The 21,219-nt window shown below is 44.1% G+C and overlaps 1 protein-coding gene across 5 annotated transcripts in view; it reads left to right on the forward strand.

The window, feature by feature from the left end:
- Window positions 1-21,219, forward strand: part of lama5 (laminin, alpha 5) — a 348,173-nt gene that overhangs the window by 118,064 nt on the left and 208,890 nt on the right. For all 5 annotated transcript variants that reach the window (XM_061273125.1, XM_061273122.1, XM_061273123.1 and 2 more), the window contains 6 exons: window positions 2,743-2,842; window positions 2,981-3,033; window positions 3,133-3,238; window positions 12,566-12,665; window positions 12,801-12,957; window positions 15,029-15,167. In XM_061273125.1, the coding sequence (XP_061129109.1) occupies window positions 2,743-2,842; window positions 2,981-3,033; window positions 3,133-3,238; window positions 12,566-12,665; window positions 12,801-12,957; window positions 15,029-15,167 (655 nt within the window). The remainder of the gene's footprint in view (window positions 1-2,742; window positions 2,843-2,980; window positions 3,034-3,132; window positions 3,239-12,565; window positions 12,666-12,800; window positions 12,958-15,028; window positions 15,168-21,219) is intronic.

The following is a 21,219-nucleotide window of genomic DNA, read 5'->3' on the forward strand; positions in this document are numbered from 1 at the left end:
GAGAGAGAGAGAGAGAGAGAGAGAGAGAGAGAGAGAGAGAGAGAGAGAGAGAGAGAGAGAGAGAGAGAGAGAGAGAGAGAGAGAGAGAGAGAGAGAGAGAGAGAGAGAGAGAGAGAGAGAGAGAGAGAGAGAGAGAGAGAGAGAGAGACTTATGTAGGGTCACGTAGGCAACAGCTTGAACAAAAAAGTCCAAACTTCCTTCTCCTCTGCCAGTAACCTAGAGAGACAGTCTGGGAGACAATCTCTCAAGTGTGTCCTGGGACGTCCCCAGGTTCTCCTGTCGGTGAACATGGTGTTTGTTATAGACGATCCATGTCAAGCACATAAGTCCAATAACAGAACACCACTCAACACTCACTCAAGGTCTCACTGTCATTGCCTACATGATCATTGAAGTCACCTAGCAGAAAGATGGAGTCCTCAGAAGGAGCACTCTTCAGCACTCCTTCTAAGGACAAAAAGTGTGTACTCTGGGCTGCTGCTTGGTGCATAGGCACAAACAGTCAAGACTCGTAGAGGCTAATATCATGTCCACTGGGGTGAACCTCAACATAAAGGTGACAAGCCTGGGAGCACATTGTATGCCCACAACTGCTCAGACGTGGGCAACTCCAAAGTAGAAGAGTTTCCAAATCCCCTCGAAAGGACTGGAACCAGAGCCCAAGCTGTGTGTGAAGGCGAGCCTGACTACAGTGAGCCGTCGTTTTTTGTTGGAGATGCATTCCAGAACCACGCACCAATAATTTAATTCCTTAAATTAAATCCTTTTTTTATTTTTTATTTTTTTAATCTTTTTTTTCTATTCATTTTTTATCTCATGCGTGGATCGGTTGGCACTTTTTAAATTTCGTTGTACATGTGACAATGACAGATAAAGATCTATTCTATTCTAAAGTAGAAACAAGATATACATTATTTAGAAATTTAAACACCACTGTGTTGAAACTCTCAACATCTAGTGGTTGTCGTTAGCCGCGAGAGGGCATGGGTGTATTATAAGTCAATTAGAAGTATGGTTTACCTTGCAAAGCAATGCAAAGTCCATCTTCTGTAATGCCACACTACACTAACCCGGGGGACATCGTGCATAGCGAAACCAAAGAGAGTCGTGGTTGCGCAAAAATCTCCTGTTGCATTGTGGTATAATACACAATATTAGTTTTTTAAACCCTCCCCCATACTTTTATGCAAGATGAACCTTACCCATTCCCTTAATAACTATTGTACTTTTACAGTAAATAAAAGAACAAACACCTGATATTTTCACATGTACTGACTCCTTCTGCATCAGTTGGTGCGTCCTTCCTCACGCGTGGCCGGATGCTGCCTCCTGTGCTTGGAGTCTGTCACGTCCACAGTGATGCAAATTGCTCAGAGGCCGCGCACTATCAGCGCTCATTGCCACTGTCCCAACTCTTGGAGGGCAGTGCTTTTTTCCTACCTGCGCGACAGCCAGCCACACTTGTCCTCAGTGAAGCATGTTGCTCAGAGGCACGCCCCGCGGCATGAGCGCTCATTGTCTCTGTCCCAACTCTTTCTCCCCGGCGGTGCGTTTTTCCTTCGTGCGTGGCTGTGTTACATCTCCACCTTTGCCCTATGGGCTGGCCGACACACTCGCTATGCTAGACCTCGGGAGCACGCCTCGCCAATACGGTACTGCGGGTGCTAATCGGCACTGATCGCCACCACCTATCCCGTGTTACCCGCTGATTAAGGTGTGTATACAGACACGGTCAGTCGTTGCCATTTCATCTGCTTTGTCACACGCACACCTGCCATCTGATTCCCGTTTGCCCGATCCGCTGTTTAGTGGTACGACTGGCTGGTTGTCTGCCTTGACACATGCAAGCCTTCCACCTGATTACCGTTTCCCTGATCCGCTGTGTAACAAGATGCCACCACGACACGAGCTCGCTGACCGGCTCGTCAGTCGCTTCGTGCAACCGGTCTGCTGGTATTCTAGCCTCCCTTTTCCCTCTTTTTGCATTCCCCAAATAAACAGTCCGTGTTGCACATGGTTGTCCTGCCTCGTTTGTGACAGGCTGGCTGCCGCTCAGCTATCAGCGTGTATTTAAACGCCATTGTCCCGTTACTTATAAACCCGCCTTGTTTGTGTCAGGCTGGCTGCCACGCTTCTCGCGCTTGTCCGCGGTGATGCACATTGCTCAGAGGCACGCCCCCCCCCTCAGTGTGTATTCCACCATTCTCCTGTTACTTATAAACCTGCGAAGTAGCATATTCGCAGAGTTGAAACGTGACGTGGCGAGGATCACTGTACAGTCAGAACTGCTCTGTTTCCCAGCTTGGGCTTCTTCCCTGCCAGAGAGGTGACATTCAATGTTCTTAGAGCTAGTTTTAGCCTCAGATCAAATGACCAAGGGAAAGCCAAGTCTATTTATTTTTGTCATACTAGGAGGTAATTTGAGCCAAAACCCCTCACCTAGAATCTGTTCATCATAAAATTCAAAATACTGTTTATCAAACGTCTTCAGAGCTGGCTGATGAGATGATTATTTGATTGAGGTAGGGAGACATGAACAACGGCCCTCCAAGGTTAGGGTTAGGCCAACCGCATGCCAGCTGTAAAGCAATTAGAATAACTGTTAGAGCAATAAGAAGGCAATATCATCAAGGCGATGATCATATCAGTCATAGTATTGTTAAAGTAAGTTGTCGTACTTTACAATTTGACCCTTGATTTGATAAAAGTAAGCTCCTTGCCTTTTCATTTCATTCCCTTAGGGCTATTGCGCATGTCGTGATGGCGTTGAGGGCATGGCATGTGACCGCTGTAAACCTCTGTATTGGAACTTGTCCCCCAACATTTTTGATGGATGCAATAGTAAGATTTTCTGATCCATTCGAACACTTCAAGTCCAACTCGTTGCCGCGACTGACGTGTGTGTGTGTGCGCGCGCGCGTGCGTGTGTGTGTGTGTGTGTGTGTGTGTGTGTGTGTGTGTGTGTGAACTCCCGCGCAGAGTGTGAGTGTAACATCGCTGGAACGCTGAGCGGTGTTGCAGTCTGTGCACAGGTGAGGAAGTCTTGATTGCTGCAAGGTTGCTGTTAATTTCGTGCAACATTTCGTGCAACATTTTTTTTATTTTTCAATTTCCCAATTATACAACTGTAGGACAGTGGTCAGTGTCACTGCAAGCCAAATTCTTGCAGTAGCACCTGCAGCACCTGCAAAGATGGCTTCTACAACCTGCAGGAGCACCAGTACTTTGGCTGCCAAGGTGAGTCATACTTCTGCTTTAGAAGCTGGGTTTTCATTACCCTCAGAAATATGTAAACTGCGAAATAGCAGACTGGTAATGGAAACAAAACTAACCCTCTCAAATATCTCAAAACGTTTTTTACGATTTCATGAAGTGGTTTTTGGGATGTGCCGACATTAAAGTAAAAAGGTGTAGTGTAAACACATTTTTCACATTTCCACTAGTCATTTGACTGATTGATTGATTGATTGAACATTTATTGATCCGGGGGTGGGGAAATTCAGGCCCCAGCAGTATTCATACCACAGAGCGGGTATCTAAAAGACACACAGATGGCATGAGCACAACTCAATAGGCTCTTATAAGGCTGGGACACAACGGCGCCCCATAGAAACCATAGTCTCGTGTTCACTGAGACTTGGTTGACTGTCAACATTCCGGACTCTGCTGTACATCTGGAGCGGCTAGCGTGCTATCGGGCGGACCGGGCCATTATAAAAGGGGGAAAATCGCGAGGAGGTGGAATATGGGTCTACATCCGTGACGAATGGTGCCGGGACTCTGTGGTGGTATGCAAGAACTGCTCGCCACTGGCGGAGTTTGTGACCATTAAGTGCCGTCCTTTTTACCTGCCAAGGGAATTTACCGCGATTCTGCTAGTCGCGGTATACATCCCGCATTCCAACATCGAAGGCGACAGGATCGCGGCTCTTAGTGAACTGTACCAGGCTGTCAGTGAACAACAGGCGCACCCTGACGGTTTCACCATCTTCGCTGGGAATTTTAATCATGCTAACCTGAAGTCTGTTTTTCCGAGGCTTCACCAGCATGTTAATTTTCCAACACGTGGCAACAACTTCCTGGACCTGGTCTACTCTTCACATAAAGGAGCTTTCAAAGCCGCCCCCCTACCCCATCTTGGACTTTCTGACCATATCACTGTTATGCTTTTGCCCGCATACAGACAAATGGTGAGAGCATCCAGGCCGGTTCGCAAGCGGGTACGGGTGTGGCCTGAGGGTCCCTCTGATGGGCTTCGTGATTGCTTTGGCTCTACTGACTGGGACATGTTTAGGCGGGCTGCCACTTGCGACGATCGGACAGACATTGAGGAGTATACTGACTCTGTTTCCTCTTACATCACGAAGTGCATTGATGATGTGACTCACTCGAAATCCATCGTCACTCGGGCTAACCGGAAGCCATGGCTGACAGGGGCTGTCCTCGGGCTGCTGAGGGCCAGGGACAAAGCCTTCAGAGCGGGGGATGAGGCTGGCTTGAGGGCAGCGAGGGCCGACATGTCCCGGGGCATCAAGGAGGCGAAAAGGGCGTTCTCTTGCAGGATTACCGCCCACTGCAAGGACGCACGGAGCCTTTGGCAGGGCATTCAGACCATCACGGACTACAAGCCCGCGCTGCAAAGCTGTGAGGGCGACATCCGTCTCCTCAACGATCTCAATCGCTTCTTTGCTCGCTTCGACGCTCAGAACGCCACTTGCCCGATGAAGGCCCCTCCTCCTCCACAAGAGCAGCCCCTGTGCCTCTCTGCTGATAGCGTGAGGAGGGCGCTTGGCGCTATCAACACTCGTAAGGCGGCGGGGCCTGACAACATCCCGGGTCGAGCGCTGAAGGACTGCGCTGGGGAGCTGACGCGTGTCTTCACGGACATCTTCAACATTTCCCTGCAGCAAGCCGTCATTCCTTCGTGTTTCAAGGCTGCCACCATCGTACCTGCACCGAAGAAACCTGCTCCGTCCTGCTTCAATGACTACCGCCCCGTGGCACTGATGCCCATCATCATGTAGTGCTTTGAGCGGCTTGTCATGGAGCACATCAGATCCATTCTACCCTCCACCATAGACCCCTTCCGGTTTGCGTACCGAGCCAAACGGTCCTCTGAGGATGCCATCTGCTCTGCCCTCCACTCGGCCCTCACCCACCTGGAGAGTAGGGACTCGTATGTGAGATTGCTGTTTGTGGACTTCAGTTCTGCCTTCAACACCATTGTGCCACAATGACTCATCAGCAAACTCGCCAAGCTGGGCCTCAGTACCTATCTCTGCAACTGCCTACTAGACTTCCTCAGCCAGAGACCTCAGGTGGTACGTGTTGGCGACAAGATCTCCGCCAGCATCACGCTGAGCACGGGGGCCCCCCAAGGCTGCGTGCTCAGTCCGCTGCTCTTCACCCTGCTGACGCATGACTGCGCTGCGACCTACAGCACCAACCGCATGGTGAAATTTGCTGACGACACGACTCTGGTGGGTCTCATCACCAAGGGCGACGAGACTCTATACAGGCTGGAGGTTGACCGTCTGACCACGTGGTGCAAGGACAACAACCTCCTGCTGAACGTCAACAAGACCAAGGAGATTGTTGTTGACTTCCGGAAGGGTCACACCCAACACCTGCCGCTGTCCATCGACGGTGCTGTGGTGGAGAGAGTGAGCAGCACCAGGTTCCTGGGGGTGCACATCAGTGAGGATCTCTCCTGATCCACGAGCGTGTTGTCCTCCGGCCGTCATGACTACATTTTACCGTGGCACCATTGAGAGCGTCCTCTCCAGTTGTATTGCTGTTTGGGGTGGTAACTGCACTGACTACTTAACATGTCTTAACACATGAACACAATGAGGATGTAAAACCCTTCAATGGGTTAAAATGAACAATAGACCGGCAGTCAGCCAAAGGAAAGGAAGGAGGAAGTCGACCACATGAGGTGCTGAGCTGCACGATGTGCCAGGAAAACCTCCCAATTATGCCATCGCATCTAATTTGACCAATGATCAGAACCTGAATCAAACTGGATTCGCCTGTTGATGAATCGTTAGAAGACTTGGAAGCCTACATCGACGCATTTTATTGTAATACGCCCAACAACAAACCCGAGGCCATGAATACGCGAGCCAAGTCGAACTCAAACGAAAAGGAAATCTCTGACATCAGTGAGTCTATAACATCTATAAAACTACAACTCAAGAAGCTTGATCTACTCGAGCAACTGACTACGGATGTAAAAGAACTGAAGCATTCTGTGGAGTTTAACAACTCACTGATCGAGGTGTTAAAAGCTGACAATGCGTCACTTCGGACCGAAGTAAACCACCTCAAACGCTTGACAGCCGAACTACAAAAAGACAAAGTCAACATGGCGAACTCCATTCTTGATCTGCAGTGCCGCAGTATGAGGGATAACATCATTATACACGGACTTACAGAAACAAAAGATGAAACTCACCGGAAATCAGAAGAACTTGTCAAAACATTTCTTGTCAACGAATTGAAAATGAAGCCTGAGGACGTCGGAGCTGTTCGCTTCTCCAGAGTACATCGCCTCGGGAGGATTAGGACCGACCAACAGAGGAGGCCCCGTCCCATTGTGGCTAAAGTCGTTGACTCAAAGATGAAGTCTGCCGTCATGTCGAGGGGCAGAGAGCTCAAAGGCTCCAACTACTCCATCAGCGACCAGTTCCCTCCGGAGATCATGAATAGACGGAGGCTGCTTCACCCGATCATGGCCGAGGCAAAGAAAGCCAAAAAGACCGCTCGACTGTTCATTGACAAACTTTACATCGACGGCAAACTGTACAGGAACCCCCAAACAACTTATTGGCTGAGTGGAGGAGATGGAGACATTAATTCTCAACTCTAAGAAGAACTGTCTACTAACTTGAAACATGCCGCCTCCCCATAACTGTAAACACAGGCGCGTGATGATGACGTCACCAAAACCAGCGTCCCTGTCGTCATGACAACCACTGAACCTGGAGACGGTGAATGACTGATTTCTCTCTTTTCCCCCCATCTCACCACTCGCCCCCCTCTTTTCTCTTTTCTCTTTTCCTCCCTCATACATATATTTTCTCAGTTTGGCTTGGGAACTGGCCTGAATACTACTGACTGGGCAGGACGAAGCAATTGTCTATTTGTCTGCTCTGTGACAATACAGCGGGTAATGTCTACAGAGTATTCTTGTGTGTTTGAGTGTGTAGGTGTATGTGTGTACGTCTGTCAGGCCAGTTTTGGGGTGGATGAATGTATGTATATGTCCATGGTCTTAAGTATGTGTCTTTGTTGTTGGATCTCAGTAAATCCCACTCGGTACCCTGTGCATGGCACTTAATGAAATGGACAGTGAAGGAGACGAGGTGATAAATTGCATTGACTATCATCGAAATATAAGTTGTAATCAGTATACTCCCGAACAATTAAAACAGTTAACAAATATAAAAAACTGCTCCTTTTTGCATTTAAACATCAGGAGCTTGAATAAACATCATGATGATTTAGTTACTCTACTTACAAACACAGGTTGTAGCTTTGACGTAATTGGCTGCAGTGAAACTTGGCTGAATGATCGCTCATACACTGACATCTTAAGTCTAAATGGCTATAAGTTGTTGATTAAGAACAGATGTGGCAGACCTGGCGGTGGCGTGTGCCTATATATTTCTTCTACATACAACGTGAGGATTTGTGATGACATTATCATAGCAGACAACCACAGTGACTCCCTTTTTGTTGAAATAAGCGGGAAAAGCAGGCAAAACCTCATGATTGGTATAATCTATCGTCCCCCAGACGCTGACTTCGAAACCTTTAGGTCCAAACTGGAGGAAGCATTATTTTCTATAAATGATAACAACAAAAGCTGTGTCCTCCTTGGCGACTTCAATGTTGATCTTTCCAAGGATGATACAGCCAAAAATGACTTTATAAACACATTACACTCTTCATCCTTCTTTCCCACAATAGATGCTTATACCAGAGTCACTCACTCAACTAAATCAGTTATTGATAATTTCATCACAAATCTTACAAACGCCACACTTACTTCTGGGACTGTACTCTCTGAGATTTCTGATCATTTCCCTATTGTATTATTCATTGACCTCCCTGCTAAGCCCTCACCTACTCGTCATTCAATAAGATTAAAAATACTTAATGAAGAAACCATACGACGTCTAGGTGAGGACCTGCAGACCAAGACATGGTCGGGAATATATGACTGTAGTGATGTTGATACTGCATTTGAAACTCTAACCAAAGAAATATCCGACTCTATTCAAAGAACCATTCCTGAGAAAGTAATCATATGTAAAAAAACTACTCAAAATCCATGGATCACTAAGGGCATATTAAAGTCTATTAAGCATAAAAATAAATTATATAAAAGATACATAAATGAACCTAACCATAAAAATAAAAATGCATATATTAATTATAGAAATAAACTTACACATATTATCAGAAAGCGGAAGAGTAAGCATTTTGCCGACTTGATAAATGAATCACAGGGTGATTCCAAGAAATCTTGGAATGTACTGAACGGGGTCTTGAACAGAAGCCAAAAAACTCCTGTATTCCCTGACCACGATCATAATATGGGCAACATCATCAGAAATAATGGTCTTGCCAACGATTTCAATAACTACTTTGTCTCTATCGGTAGAAACATATCCAGTAAAATCAGTCAGCCTCAGGATGCCTCGTTTAAAGACTATCTATCAGGTAATTACCTGGGCTCTTTCTTTCTGAAACCAACTAACTGCAATGAAGTGTATGAAATAATCATAAATATGAAGAATTCAAACTCAGCTGGAATAGATGGCATCTCAAGTAAAATTCTGAAAAGCATCTCCAATATAATAACTGCACCTCTTACATATTGCATCAATCTGTCTATACTCTCTGGAGTAGTGCCACAAATAGCAAAAATAGCACGTATCACACCGGTCTTTAAATCAGGAGATAAAAACAATCTTAGCAACTACAGACCAATATCAATCTTGCCTACTCTTTCCAAGGTTTTGGAAAGAGTAGTTTACAATAAACTTAACAACTATCTAAACAAACTAAACATCATTGCCCCATCCCAGTATGGTTTCAGAAAGGAAAACACTACATATATGGCAGTACTTGACTTGACTGATAAAATCTACGGGGCAATCGATAGAGGCGAATATGGTATTGGGATTTTTCTGGACTTGTCTAAAGCTTTTGACACCATTACGATTGATATTCTTATAAATAAATTACAACACTATGGTATTAGAGGCCTGGCGTTAGACTGGTTCCGCAGCTATCTGTTTGGAAGACATCAATATGTCTCCATTAACAACCATAAATCTTCATACAAGCCCATCAATTATGGAGTTCCTCAAGGGTCCATCTTAGGGCCGCTCCTGTTCATCCTGTACATAAATGACATTGTTAATACTTCACCCATACTACATAAAGTATTATTTGCTGACGATACAAACTTGTTTCTTTCCCACAAAAATCCAAATACACTTGAACAAATTATAAATAGTGAGTTAGCGAAAATAAATACATGGTTTAAATGCAATAAACTCTCCCTAAATGTCAATAAAACATACTACATTGTATTCCGGTCCCATAAAAAAAAGGACATTGACCAAATTTGCATAGAAATTAACGGACAAAACATTGAAAGAGTCAGCTCTACTAAATTCCTGGGGATCCACATTGACGAATTCTTGAACTTTAAAACACATATTGATGATCTCACAAGCAAACTGTCTAAATATGTGGGTTTATTCTTCAAATTGAGACATTATCTCCCACTCACTGCACTTCTTATTCTATACAAATCCTTATTTGAACCTCATTTAAAATACTGCAATATTATATGGTGTAACACATTTCCAACCCATCTAAAAAAGCTGGAGATACTTCAGAAAAAGGTCATACGCGCCATAACATGGTCTGAGTTTAACGCCCCCACTAAAACAATCTTTCACCAACACAATCTTCTGAGGCTTGTTGAATATAACTATTTCCAGAATGCTTGCGTCATGTATCAGACTGTCCATAAACGAAACCACAAACTCTGTCAACTCATCCCAATCTGTACTCCCAGCCACACCCACACCACCAGGAATAGAAATCTAATCATTGGGAAAAAACGGAAACTAAAATCTACAAGCTTTAGTATTGTGTGCAGAGGGCCACAGATTTGGAATGAGCTTGATGAAACACTAAAAATGTTGCAATCCATATCCATCTTTAAGGCAAATCTAAAAAATCAACTCCTATCAATGTATATTTAATGTGCTGGTTATAAACTGCATGAACACCTGTGTCCTGTTGTTAATATATTAGTTGTTAATTTATAAATTGCAAATGTACTTTACATCAAATCCAGAGTAACCAGAATACTGAGGTTGTCTATTGCTTGTCGTATGGTTGTTGTGTGCTGTACTTTGTTGTGTGTTTATTATTGTTGTCTATTATATATCTGTATGTTGTCCAAAATGTAAGGATATCTGGCCAATATCTGATACTTATGGGAAACCAGGCCCCCTATTAAAAGCTTTAAATAGCTTGCTTGGGGTGACCTTTCACGCATCCAGAATTACTGTTTGTTGTTCCATGTTGTATGTCTTGGATATCGCGTGAATAAACTCAAACTCAAACTCAAACTACAACATGAAGGCCCTCCAGCGCGTAGTGAACACGGCTGGTAAGATTATTGGTGCTTCACTCCCCTCCTTAAAAGACATTTACACCTCCCATCTCACCCTCAAGGCGACTGCGATTGTGAGTGATGTGTCACCCCGCTCACTCTTTGTTTGATCTTCTGCCCTCTGGGAGGAACAGGAGCCTGTGCTCCCGCACCACCAGACTCACCAACAGCTTCATACTCCAGGCTGTTAGGATCCTGAACTTTCTCCCCCCTTCTGCGTAGCGTCTTGTACTTTTGCGCTATATTCTGACTGTCTGCTGTATGCACACTTGCTCCGTTTTGCTCCTCTTATTTATTTATTGTGTTATTTGTTTATTTATTATGTATTCATCACTCTTATTATTCATTGGTTGTGCCTTCTTGTTTTTATTTTGTGTTGTTTGCTTGTATGTATGTCATGTACTATGTCTTGTCACCGTCGGATGGTGGAAACGTAATTTCGATTTCTTTGTGTGTCTGGGCATGTGAAGAGATTGACAATAAAGCAGACTTTGACTTTGACTTTGAAAGCCAGTAAGTGTGAAAGTTAAAAACCATCAAACCAAAGCAACAAGACAAAGGAAAAAAAAATTAAGAGCGGCCAACCAGCCCCCCTCAATACCAGAACACCCCAAAACACACCAAACAGCCTCCACAGGGTCCATAAACAGGTATAAGGGCAGTCAAGTTCAACGGTGCCCAATGGACCGTGGTTGTGAATCGGTAAAACATCACAAAACAGGCAAACGTGTGAGCAGCGTCCTGGGCACCCAGTCGGGGCATGTGCAGATGGTCATCAACGAGCACGAGGGAGCGGACTCTCCACAGGGGTCGCGGCTGCGAGGCCAAGGTAAGGAACCCGGTCAGCACCGCCCGGATGAGCAGGAAGCCGTCGTAGAGTCACGCCGGTCCCGACCGATGTGCGCAGCCATCCCTGTCCCAGGGAAAAAGAACATCCGATCCGAAGCGATCTGCACACGCGGAGGGGAGGTAGAAGGCACCAGCATCGCCGAATGGACAAATAGAAAGAAAGAAAAAGGAGAAAATAAGGAAATAAAGTGGAAAAGAGAACACTGCAAGGAGGCTATCACTCAGCGGCGCCATTCCAAAAAAAAAAAAAGATTTGGCAATGCCTCTACGCAACATCGCGATGAGCACTGGATGATTGGTCTTAAAAAGAATGCATTCTTTTTGCTCGGTGGGGCATGAATCTGATATGCGAGTAAAACTTTTGAAAGTGCGACTAATCATTTTTCTCGGTCGCACCGGTGCACTTAATGCTGCCCGGGTAAAAAAATAAAATTCTTGGCAAGTGCATCATCTCTGTGTTCTCCTGTGACTGGACTCACACATGGCAGGACAATATTGTGCTCTAAACAAATAAGAGATGGAGTTTGGGCGGGTGTTTGCCTGTAGTTCTGTTAATGGCTCTTTGCTGTGTGTGTTGTTAGCGACCCTGAACCACAGTATCTTAACTGAAGCAAAAAGGAAAATAAATGCAACAAATCGAGGGAAAATTAAGAGAGGCATAAACGGGCATTTTATTCACCAAGAATACTAACCCGACTGTTACAACCAACCCTACAACTGAGAGTCCATCCAGCCAAAACACGGAGCACTCGGTTGGTCAAATGCCAAGCCCCAGTCCAGCCCTGCACTGAATAGCATTTTAAGATAAACTGCAGCTTGTGATTCTTACGGAATACCATGATGTGTCATTTCAGGACTCCTCAGAACAAATCTAGCATCGCTATTTTAAACAATAAGAAGAGGATAAAGATTTCAGTCTGAAATGATGAGACACATTTTGTCTAAATAGTCTAAAATTGATTTTTCCTGCTGTATTTTATTCCTTGCTATGTTTTGTGTGTGTTCAGGGTGCCAGTGTGATATCGGTGGCTCTGAGGGTCAAGCCTGTGATGAGCAGAGCGGTCGCTGTCACTGTAGACCGAATGTGCAGGGACTCAAGTGCAACTTGTGAGCTCAAAACCACTTTAGTATATACAACATCTCCCAAACACAAAGTTCATTCATTGCGCAGCAGAGAACAGAGATCTCACACATCCATACTTGGTTTAATTCGATAGATTTGTGATGTGACCTTATGTGCAGAGCTGCTGTGGATTATTATTTTCTTGACCTTCACCACCTCAAGTTTGAGGCGGAAGAAGGCACCATGTTGGATGGCCGGTCGGTGCGCTTCGGCTACGACCCTGTGGAATTCCCTGGCTTCAGCTGGAGGGGTTATGCTCAAATGTCTCCCATCCAGGTCTGGAATATGAAGATGTGTTCTCTTTAGCTGTGTCTTTTCACCATTCACTGCTTGACACTTCAAACTTCCTATACAGCAGTGCTTCTCAATTATTTCCTGTGACGCCCCCCCCTAGGAAGAAGAAAACATTTTGCGCCCCCCCCCCATGTTATTAACATTAAAGGAAAAACAAAAAGTAAATAAAAAAGAAAGATCAACTTACAATAAAGAATAACTTTATTAATAACAGTGTTTTTTAGTCAGTAACAGAACAGATTCAAAGTGCTGCTGTAGAGCAAATACTCTTCCAGTGATACCGCCACCCCCACCTATTGCAGTGGATGTGTAATTACCCTTTAATCTAATACAGCCAAAAGAAAAACATGTTCCCGCGCCCCCCTTGGTATCGCACTACGCCCCCCCAGGGGGGCCCGCCCCACTATTTGAGAAGCACTGCTATACAGTGATCCCTCGCCAATTTGCACTTCACTTTTTGTGAATGCGGTACTTCGCTGGTTTATAAGTGACGGGAGAACGGTGTCTAAATACACGCTGATAGTGTGCCTCTGAGCAACATGCGTCACTGCAGACAAGCAGCGGCAATGAGCCCTTATAGCGTGGGGTGTGCCTCTGAACAATGTGCGTCACTGCGGACATGACTGAGGACAAGCACAGGAGGGGCGGGAGGCCGGCAACCAGTCACGCGCGAGGGAACAGCACCCAACCGGTGTAGGGAGGGGGGGGGTCGAATCGTTACAATATTTATTATATAATGTAAAGGTACAATACATGCACAGACCAGTGTGGGAATGGTAAGGGTTTATGTAGCATAAAAGTATTGAAGAGCGTTTAAAAAGCTTTAATATTGTGTACTGGACCACAAGGCAACAGGGGATTCATGCGCAACCGTAACTCACTTTGGTTTTACTATGCATGATGTCCCCCGGGTTAATATAGTGTGGTTATTCAAGATCCAAGAGTTTTTATTCGCCATGTTTTTAGCATACCAAACAAGGAATTTGACTTCGGTGAATCACAGCCTCTGTTCAACATTTAGGTGACTAACAACACTCAGGACCCAGTGTTTTCCGAGCGAAGGTTACGGGACGGAACGTAAGGCACAACTATTCGGAGTGTGGAAATGGAGCAGGGCGACCAAGTGCAGCTTGGACCAGGGTTTATTGGAGAACTCAAAAGGCAAACTGACACGACTTAACAAAACAATAACTTAAGTGACTGACCGGGGCGTGAAACAAGAAAACAGGAGGGGAGGGGCGAGCACACGGACATGAGCACACAGGAGGGAGCGAGCACACAGACATGATCGCGGACGAGTCGTGACAATTTATTCTTTATTTCTGACCAAGGGAACTAATGTTATATTGTCCCATTTCACTCTCATTGTTGAATGCGAGTACCTATAGGACTTGAACTAAGAAAATTATGAGCCTCACTTTAAGACAATTGTAAAAATATGGTTACCATGAAGCATCAATGAAGCACAAAAATGTCAAATTGTGCCTGTTATGTTCCAATTTCTTTCAGTGCAAATATACATAAATCAGTGTTGTGTTTCATTTAAAGCCAAATCAATTATCAGCAGACAGGACATACTGTTACATACTACATTTCAACATTACTTTGAGCTATATTATTGTCATCTCCTTTGATTGCTTTTAGTATTCTAATTAGTTTAGCTGTTTTTTAGGTCTATTGTTCCCTTTCCTCAGCGAAATGCTCGCTGAGATTTTATCATCAATCAATCCAATTATACTGTCTCACTTTTGTGGATCTGTGCATGCAATGCCTTAGAAAGCTCTCAATGTAGTATTTTGTTTTGTGAATAATGAAGAAACAATTTAAAAATTCAAACCCTGAGCCTTTTCACCATGAGGCAGATGTGCGAACAACACACCCCACCAGCTGCTTTAAATCACTCATGAAAACAAATCAATGAAGTTCTGATGCAACATGCTATCACATTGCCTTGCAGCCATGTTTGTGTTATGGAATTTGTGATATGAAGTTGTGTTTTCTCTTCTTTCCTTCACCCTCTTGGGGTGCCTGGTGTTGGTGGTTGCGCATTCAGTCAAAGGTGCTGGTGCCGGTGTGGGTGGGTTCTCCAGACCTCTTCCGCATGGTGCTGCGCTACACCAACATGGAAGGCGTAGACATCCGGGGTCGAGTGTCTGTGCTGGAGGACGATGGGAAAATCTTCTGCACCAACTGTGAGTGCTGCTGGTATCCGATTTCTTTATGCTCTTCATCTTCCCAAATGGTATTTCAGCTTAATCCCGCCGATGGGGCGTGGCCACAGCTTAGTGCACAAACCTTCTTTTTTGTTTTCTACTCCTCTTGTATCTCTTCATTTTTCTCTTCTTCCCATACATTCTCCTTTTCCCATTTTTCCTTTTGTCTTCTCTTGTGGATATTCTTCCTCATCTCATATTGTTCCTTTTCTTAATGCTTTCTTTGTAGCATCTCTTCTTCCTCTTCCACCCTTTGTGGATCATGTCTTTCTCTTCTTTCCCTCTTTTTCCCCTTCATCCTCCTCTTGTGTCTCCCTCCCTTCATAACTCCTCCCTTTCCTCATCTTCACATCAACCTATAAAATTCTTCCCCTCATACTCAGTGGTTTAAAGTGTCTGTCCTATGCTATTTTAAGCTTTCCAGTTGATTATAATGGATTGGACCTAATCCAGCGCTTTATCGACACCGTATGGTGCCCAAAGCGCTTTACAATGCCTCACATTCACCTCTTCTGTCAGGTTTAATTCGCTGACTGAATAACTATTAAGAGAAGAGCAATAGCAAACAAACCACAAGTGAGACAAAATATTAAGGTTTTTCTCGCGAGGAGTGCAGTACAGATATCTTACAACAATCTCACTACACTAAATATCTGTATGCACTCCCGCTCTTTTTATTTGGATTTGCCCTACCCACAATTGTGAGACAAAAGCCCCTAAAGGAAGGGGGAAGGCACGTGGGCTTTGCCTCGTAAGCAAAAAATCACCAGGTGTTACATACTGATAAGAACATGTGGGAAAAGGAGTTTGAGTTGAGAAGAGAAAGCCCTTGATCTCTAGTCAAAACATAGCAAGGGATGTTTTACGACCTTGTGTAGGATGAGACAAGCTAGGTTATTTATTACTGGATACGCACCAACATAATCTTACGATCAAGATAGTTTGGAAAACCCTGAGTTTGATGGTCACTTGTAGGTTCATCTGGGGTGCAAGACAGCAATGAGCCATGTTGTCTAACAAAGTGGTCTTTGTTAGAAAGGAACTGTCTCGGTAGATGTCTTCTTTTTGCTGTTGTCAGCTGCGTCCTGTCTGACCCAGCTGTAACCTCTCTCCTGACCCAGCCGTAACTTTTCTCTTCTGAGGTACATCATAAAAACAGCAAGGCCAAACAGCAAGCATATATTGCAGTAATATTGCGGTAAAGCATTGATTAGAGAACGCATGATAACATATATATACATTTTTCTAACACCTTCACACACATTCATACAGGCATATATATGATTATGGCACAATGGCGGTTTAATTTCTTATGAAATATGAGATATTTTGATGTCTGTTTCTAACTTGGAAGTACAACGACTGGTTCAGTATAACTTCGCTTCTGCTGTACTCACACATTTCGTGAGTAGTGTGTGTTCAATGACGGCATATTATTCATTCATCTTCCGAACCACTTATCCTCACGAGGGTCAAGTGCATGCCGGTCACCAGCCAATTGCAGGGCACATACGTAAAGGCAAACAGCCATTCACACCCACAGTCACACCTACGGACCGTGGTCAATAGGCGCTCCATGCATGTTTTTGGAACGGGAGGAAACCGGAGCACCCGGCAGAAATCCACATAAGCATAGCATGCACAATCCACACAGGAAGGCCGGAGCCGTAATTGAATACTCCACCTCTGACCTGTGAGGCGGACGTGCTAACGAGTGCCCCACCGTGCAGCCATTGCATATCATATTATCTATAATCTATGGTATATTTATTCAGGAATTATTTCTCATAAGAATCACTCAATGCTCTACTGTTACCCTCAGCCTTTTTTACCTGGTATCAAACTCAGAAAAGCCACACATGATCTAAAGTTGCAGGGACAGATTTTTGTCTTCAGAGGCAGTACAGACGGTGGTTTTTCACTTCGTGATGTAACAAAGAGAGAACCTGGTTGTTTTCTTGGTTCAGGTGGCGAGGGAAATGAGCGAAAATGCTCCAGAATGAGTGAATGGATGAAAACACCTCTTTGTGGGTGTTTTTGGTGTGGAATAAGCATTTTAAAATGGTTCGAAACTCAGAGAAGTTAATTTAGCATTATATGGGTACTCTAAGTGGGCTGATACGCAGCGGTACGGAGTTTAGCTTCTCGTGTACCAGGACATGAGTCCACAGTACACTCTCTTGTTGTATTTCTTGCACTTTGTGATACTCAAACGAGTCCTTAAAGTGTACTTTCAGAGGTCCCACATTGAAGTCATAATGGGGAATGGGAGCAATATTGAAAAGTTTGTTAAATATCTGGTGATCCTATTTTTCTGTCGAGTCTTCTATTTGCCCAAACAATCCCCCTGGTTACCGTTTACTGAATGGCATTAGGAACGGATGTAATATTAAATCGTTGAAAGGGCCGTCCCTTTTACCCACCACTTATTGAGTGATACGTCAGATCGCTTGACCATGGATGGAAAGAAAGACAAAAAAGGCCTGCTGCCTGCCAGACCTTGAGCAAACATGTTGGTTCCTGGTTCCTCATTTGATCTGAGATGTTCCTAACATCCAGCCGGCCAGTAGACAACACCTGATTCTAATACGTTATTTATCCCAATTTTGCAGTGTCAATATTGACGACCCCCAAGCATCCATTTAGCCCAGACATGGGCAAACTACGGCCCACGGGGCCGTTTAATGCGGCCCACCAAACCTGAATAAATTGTATTATTATTTTTTTGGGGGTCATTTTCCCTCCAATTACTATGTTTCCCCAGTAGATGGGGAAGCGCCCGCCCGCGCATTTACCCCCGGGAGCCGTGTCAGAAAGCTTGGTGCACACTCACAAGTGCGTGTGTGTACTCAGTAGTACGTAGTAATTTCATTTATCAGTGCCGAATTTCGAGTGTAGGCTGTGACGTCAATATTCTCGTAATTCGCGCGCTGAGTTTTCAGATACAGTTTTACGCTAATGCCACCCACAAACCTTCCCCTGGAATCCTTCCATTAAAACAGTGCTTCTCAAATAGTGGGGCGCGCCCCCCTTGGGGGGCGCGGTGCTATTCCTGGGGGGGCGCGTGTGACCCTGGGGAACAGGCTTTTTTTTTGGCAGTACTAGAATAAAGTGTAATTGCGGGTTTACTACAGCAGGGGGCAGTGGCGCTCTCATTGTTACTTCTGTCACGTTTGCGACAGTGCAACATTTTACGACTTACAAGACAAGTTAGGATAGTCACGGTGGGGAGGGGGGGCGCGAATAGATTTCTTCTTGCTAGGGGGGGGCGTAACAGAAAATAATTGAGAAGCACTGCATTAAAATGAGTGGCCCGAAGAAAAGAAAGGTGGACACTGAGTGCCGAATGTTAAAAAGAGTGGACAATTTGTCTCGACCTACGTGTGTGAGAAGACGTTCAGCCACATGAATGTCAATAAAGCCCGTCACAGATCTAGGTTAACGGACCGACACCTCGGCTCTATCCTAAGAATTACCACAACAAATTTTACTCCAGACTATGATGCACTAGCAAAAATGGGAAACCAACAATACTATTGATTTCTTTATTACTTTATTTAGATGTATTCTTTCACTGATTCTTCAAGATGATGTATTTGGTCAGAATGTTTGCCGTTGGATGTGATTTTGCCTCATTAGATAAACATATTTCATAAATCTGACCTGCATGCGCTGAAGTGATGGAAAATGTTATTCATCATAACAGTGTCGTATTTAATAAGAATCACCGACAGTAGGTTTTTGGTGAAATATTTTTTTAATGCTGTTAATAAATGCATTTGTTTTCAAAAAGCTTTTTTTAATATCCATGCTTTAGTATCTACTAAAAGTAAAAACCTTTTATGCAATGACCTTTACATGTCATTTATATTACTTCACACAAACACTACATCCATCTGCTCCTGGTTCGGCCCCCCGGTCAAAATTTAGAACCCAATTCAGCCCGCAAGTCAAAAAGTTTGTCCACCCCTGATCTAGCCAGTAGACAAAATCTAGCGAATCTGAGCTATGGCCTTTTCAGACGACACAGATTTTTGTCATTGACGGCGGTCGTGCTGTCAGACTACAAGATAAATACAATCGTGTGTCTTGATATGTCACACTACATGTAGTCACCAACCAGACCCGTCCAATCGTTACGTGCTTTCTACAAGATTCAGTCCGTCGGAGACTTAGACTTTATTCTCATGATGGTAAAGGCACCTTCATAAACCGTAGTGGATTTGGACAGGTCTTAGTAATTTGAGCTCAGCGATACAAAGTGGGAGACAAAGTCTATCATTCACCTTCGCAAAGGGGCAACCAGAAGCCAGCACTAAGCAAGGGACTTTATTGAAAACAACTGCAATGTTATTGACGTTCATGAACGAGTCAGCGTAGAGCAGTGCTTCTCAATCATTTTCTGTGATGCCCCCCCCCCTAGGGAGAAGAAAACATTTTGCGCTCCCCCATGTTATTAACATTAAAGAAATAAAATAAATAAAAAAGAAAGATCAACTTACAATAAAGAATAACTTTATTAATAACATTGTTTTTTAGTCTGTAACAGAACAGATTCAATGTGCATCACTTTGCCTGAAATTAAAAAATAAATTATAATTATTTAAACTATAAACATTCTTGACCAACTGCCATTTTATGCTGAAAAAAATACAATAAAATACTAATAAACATACATAATATTAAATTAAATAACAGCAATAAATAATATTAAATCACCAACATTAACTCAGGAGCACAATATATAAAACATTTTAACCTACAAAACAAAAATGAGTAAAACAATTTGTGCTGTTTTTTTTTTAATCAAAATGAGGCAGCATGACGGAGACCATATCCACGGGTGCAGGTAGTATCAGCTCTTCTGCAATGGTGTGGTTTTTTTTTTGCACTGCTTACAGTGCTTGCTGATTGACTGAAGTAGCATTCACTAAGTGGGATGATTGTTGAAAATATTCAGCCCGTTTTTGCTGAAAAACCTCAAGCATCTTATCAGCGTGAATGGGGTGCAATGACTTTAAGTGCCACCTTAATTTACTGTCCGCTGCGAAGATTGTAAGGAACAGTAAACACACCGGTCATTCCTCGTCTCCCATCTTAGTCACACTGAAACCGACCGCTACGTACGCGTCATCATATTTCCTTGTCTTAGTTTTCGTGTGACTCTCAATTCGCTTATCTCCGTCTGTCGCCGTCGTTCTTTTCAACCCTGTTAAATATTTTTCCATGGTGTCCCACTGCACTTTTTATTGCCTGCTCTGTGCTGTGTGTGCGTATGTTCCGTGCGCTCTACACTGTAGAGCGAATACTCCTTGTGCACACTATTACAGTGATACCGCCACTCCCACCTACTGCAGTGGATGTCGAATTACCCTTTAATCTAGTACAGGCAAAAGAAAAGTATGTTCCATAGTGTCTCACACGCCCCCCTTGGTAACACACCGTGCACCCCAGGGGGGCACGCCCGACTATTTGAGAAGGACTGGCGTAGAGGAACACTGGCGTAGAATACGAGTGGGCTATGAAAGTGTGCTCCGCTCATTTCCTATCTCCATGGAAATATTGGCCAACTATGTAGGCTAGATTTGTGATGCGGTGAAAGTTACAGTACCTTGTGTGGCCGACAATCTCCTCTTTCTTCACTGCTTCCTCTTCTTTTGCCTTCCTCTTCCTGCCCTCGTCTCATCCTCACTTCATTTTTACAACATTCTCAAACATGTTTTTGTCACACAAAAATAAACCTAAGTGAAAAACAAACCAGATTCAATTGAAGTCGGGAAATTGTGTAAAATGTAAATAAAAACAAAATACAATGATTTGAAAATCCTTTTCAACCTATATTCAATTGAATAGACTACAGTACACTACAAAGACAACTACTAGGCAGAATGGCTCTTCAAATGACGGACAAAGTTTGAAGTTGTCGTCTGGCTGTCTGAAATGTTTCTGTTGCATATCTTGCACTGTGCTGTCCGTCTTTTGCTGTCATAAAGGTAATTACGATAGCCGAAGGTGATGACTCAAGGTATCG

This window comes from Syngnathus typhle, linkage group LG2 (genome assembly GCF_033458585.1).
Source record: "Syngnathus typhle isolate RoL2023-S1 ecotype Sweden linkage group LG2, RoL_Styp_1.0, whole genome shotgun sequence".
NCBI lineage: Eukaryota > Metazoa > Chordata > Actinopteri > Syngnathiformes > Syngnathidae > Syngnathus > Syngnathus typhle.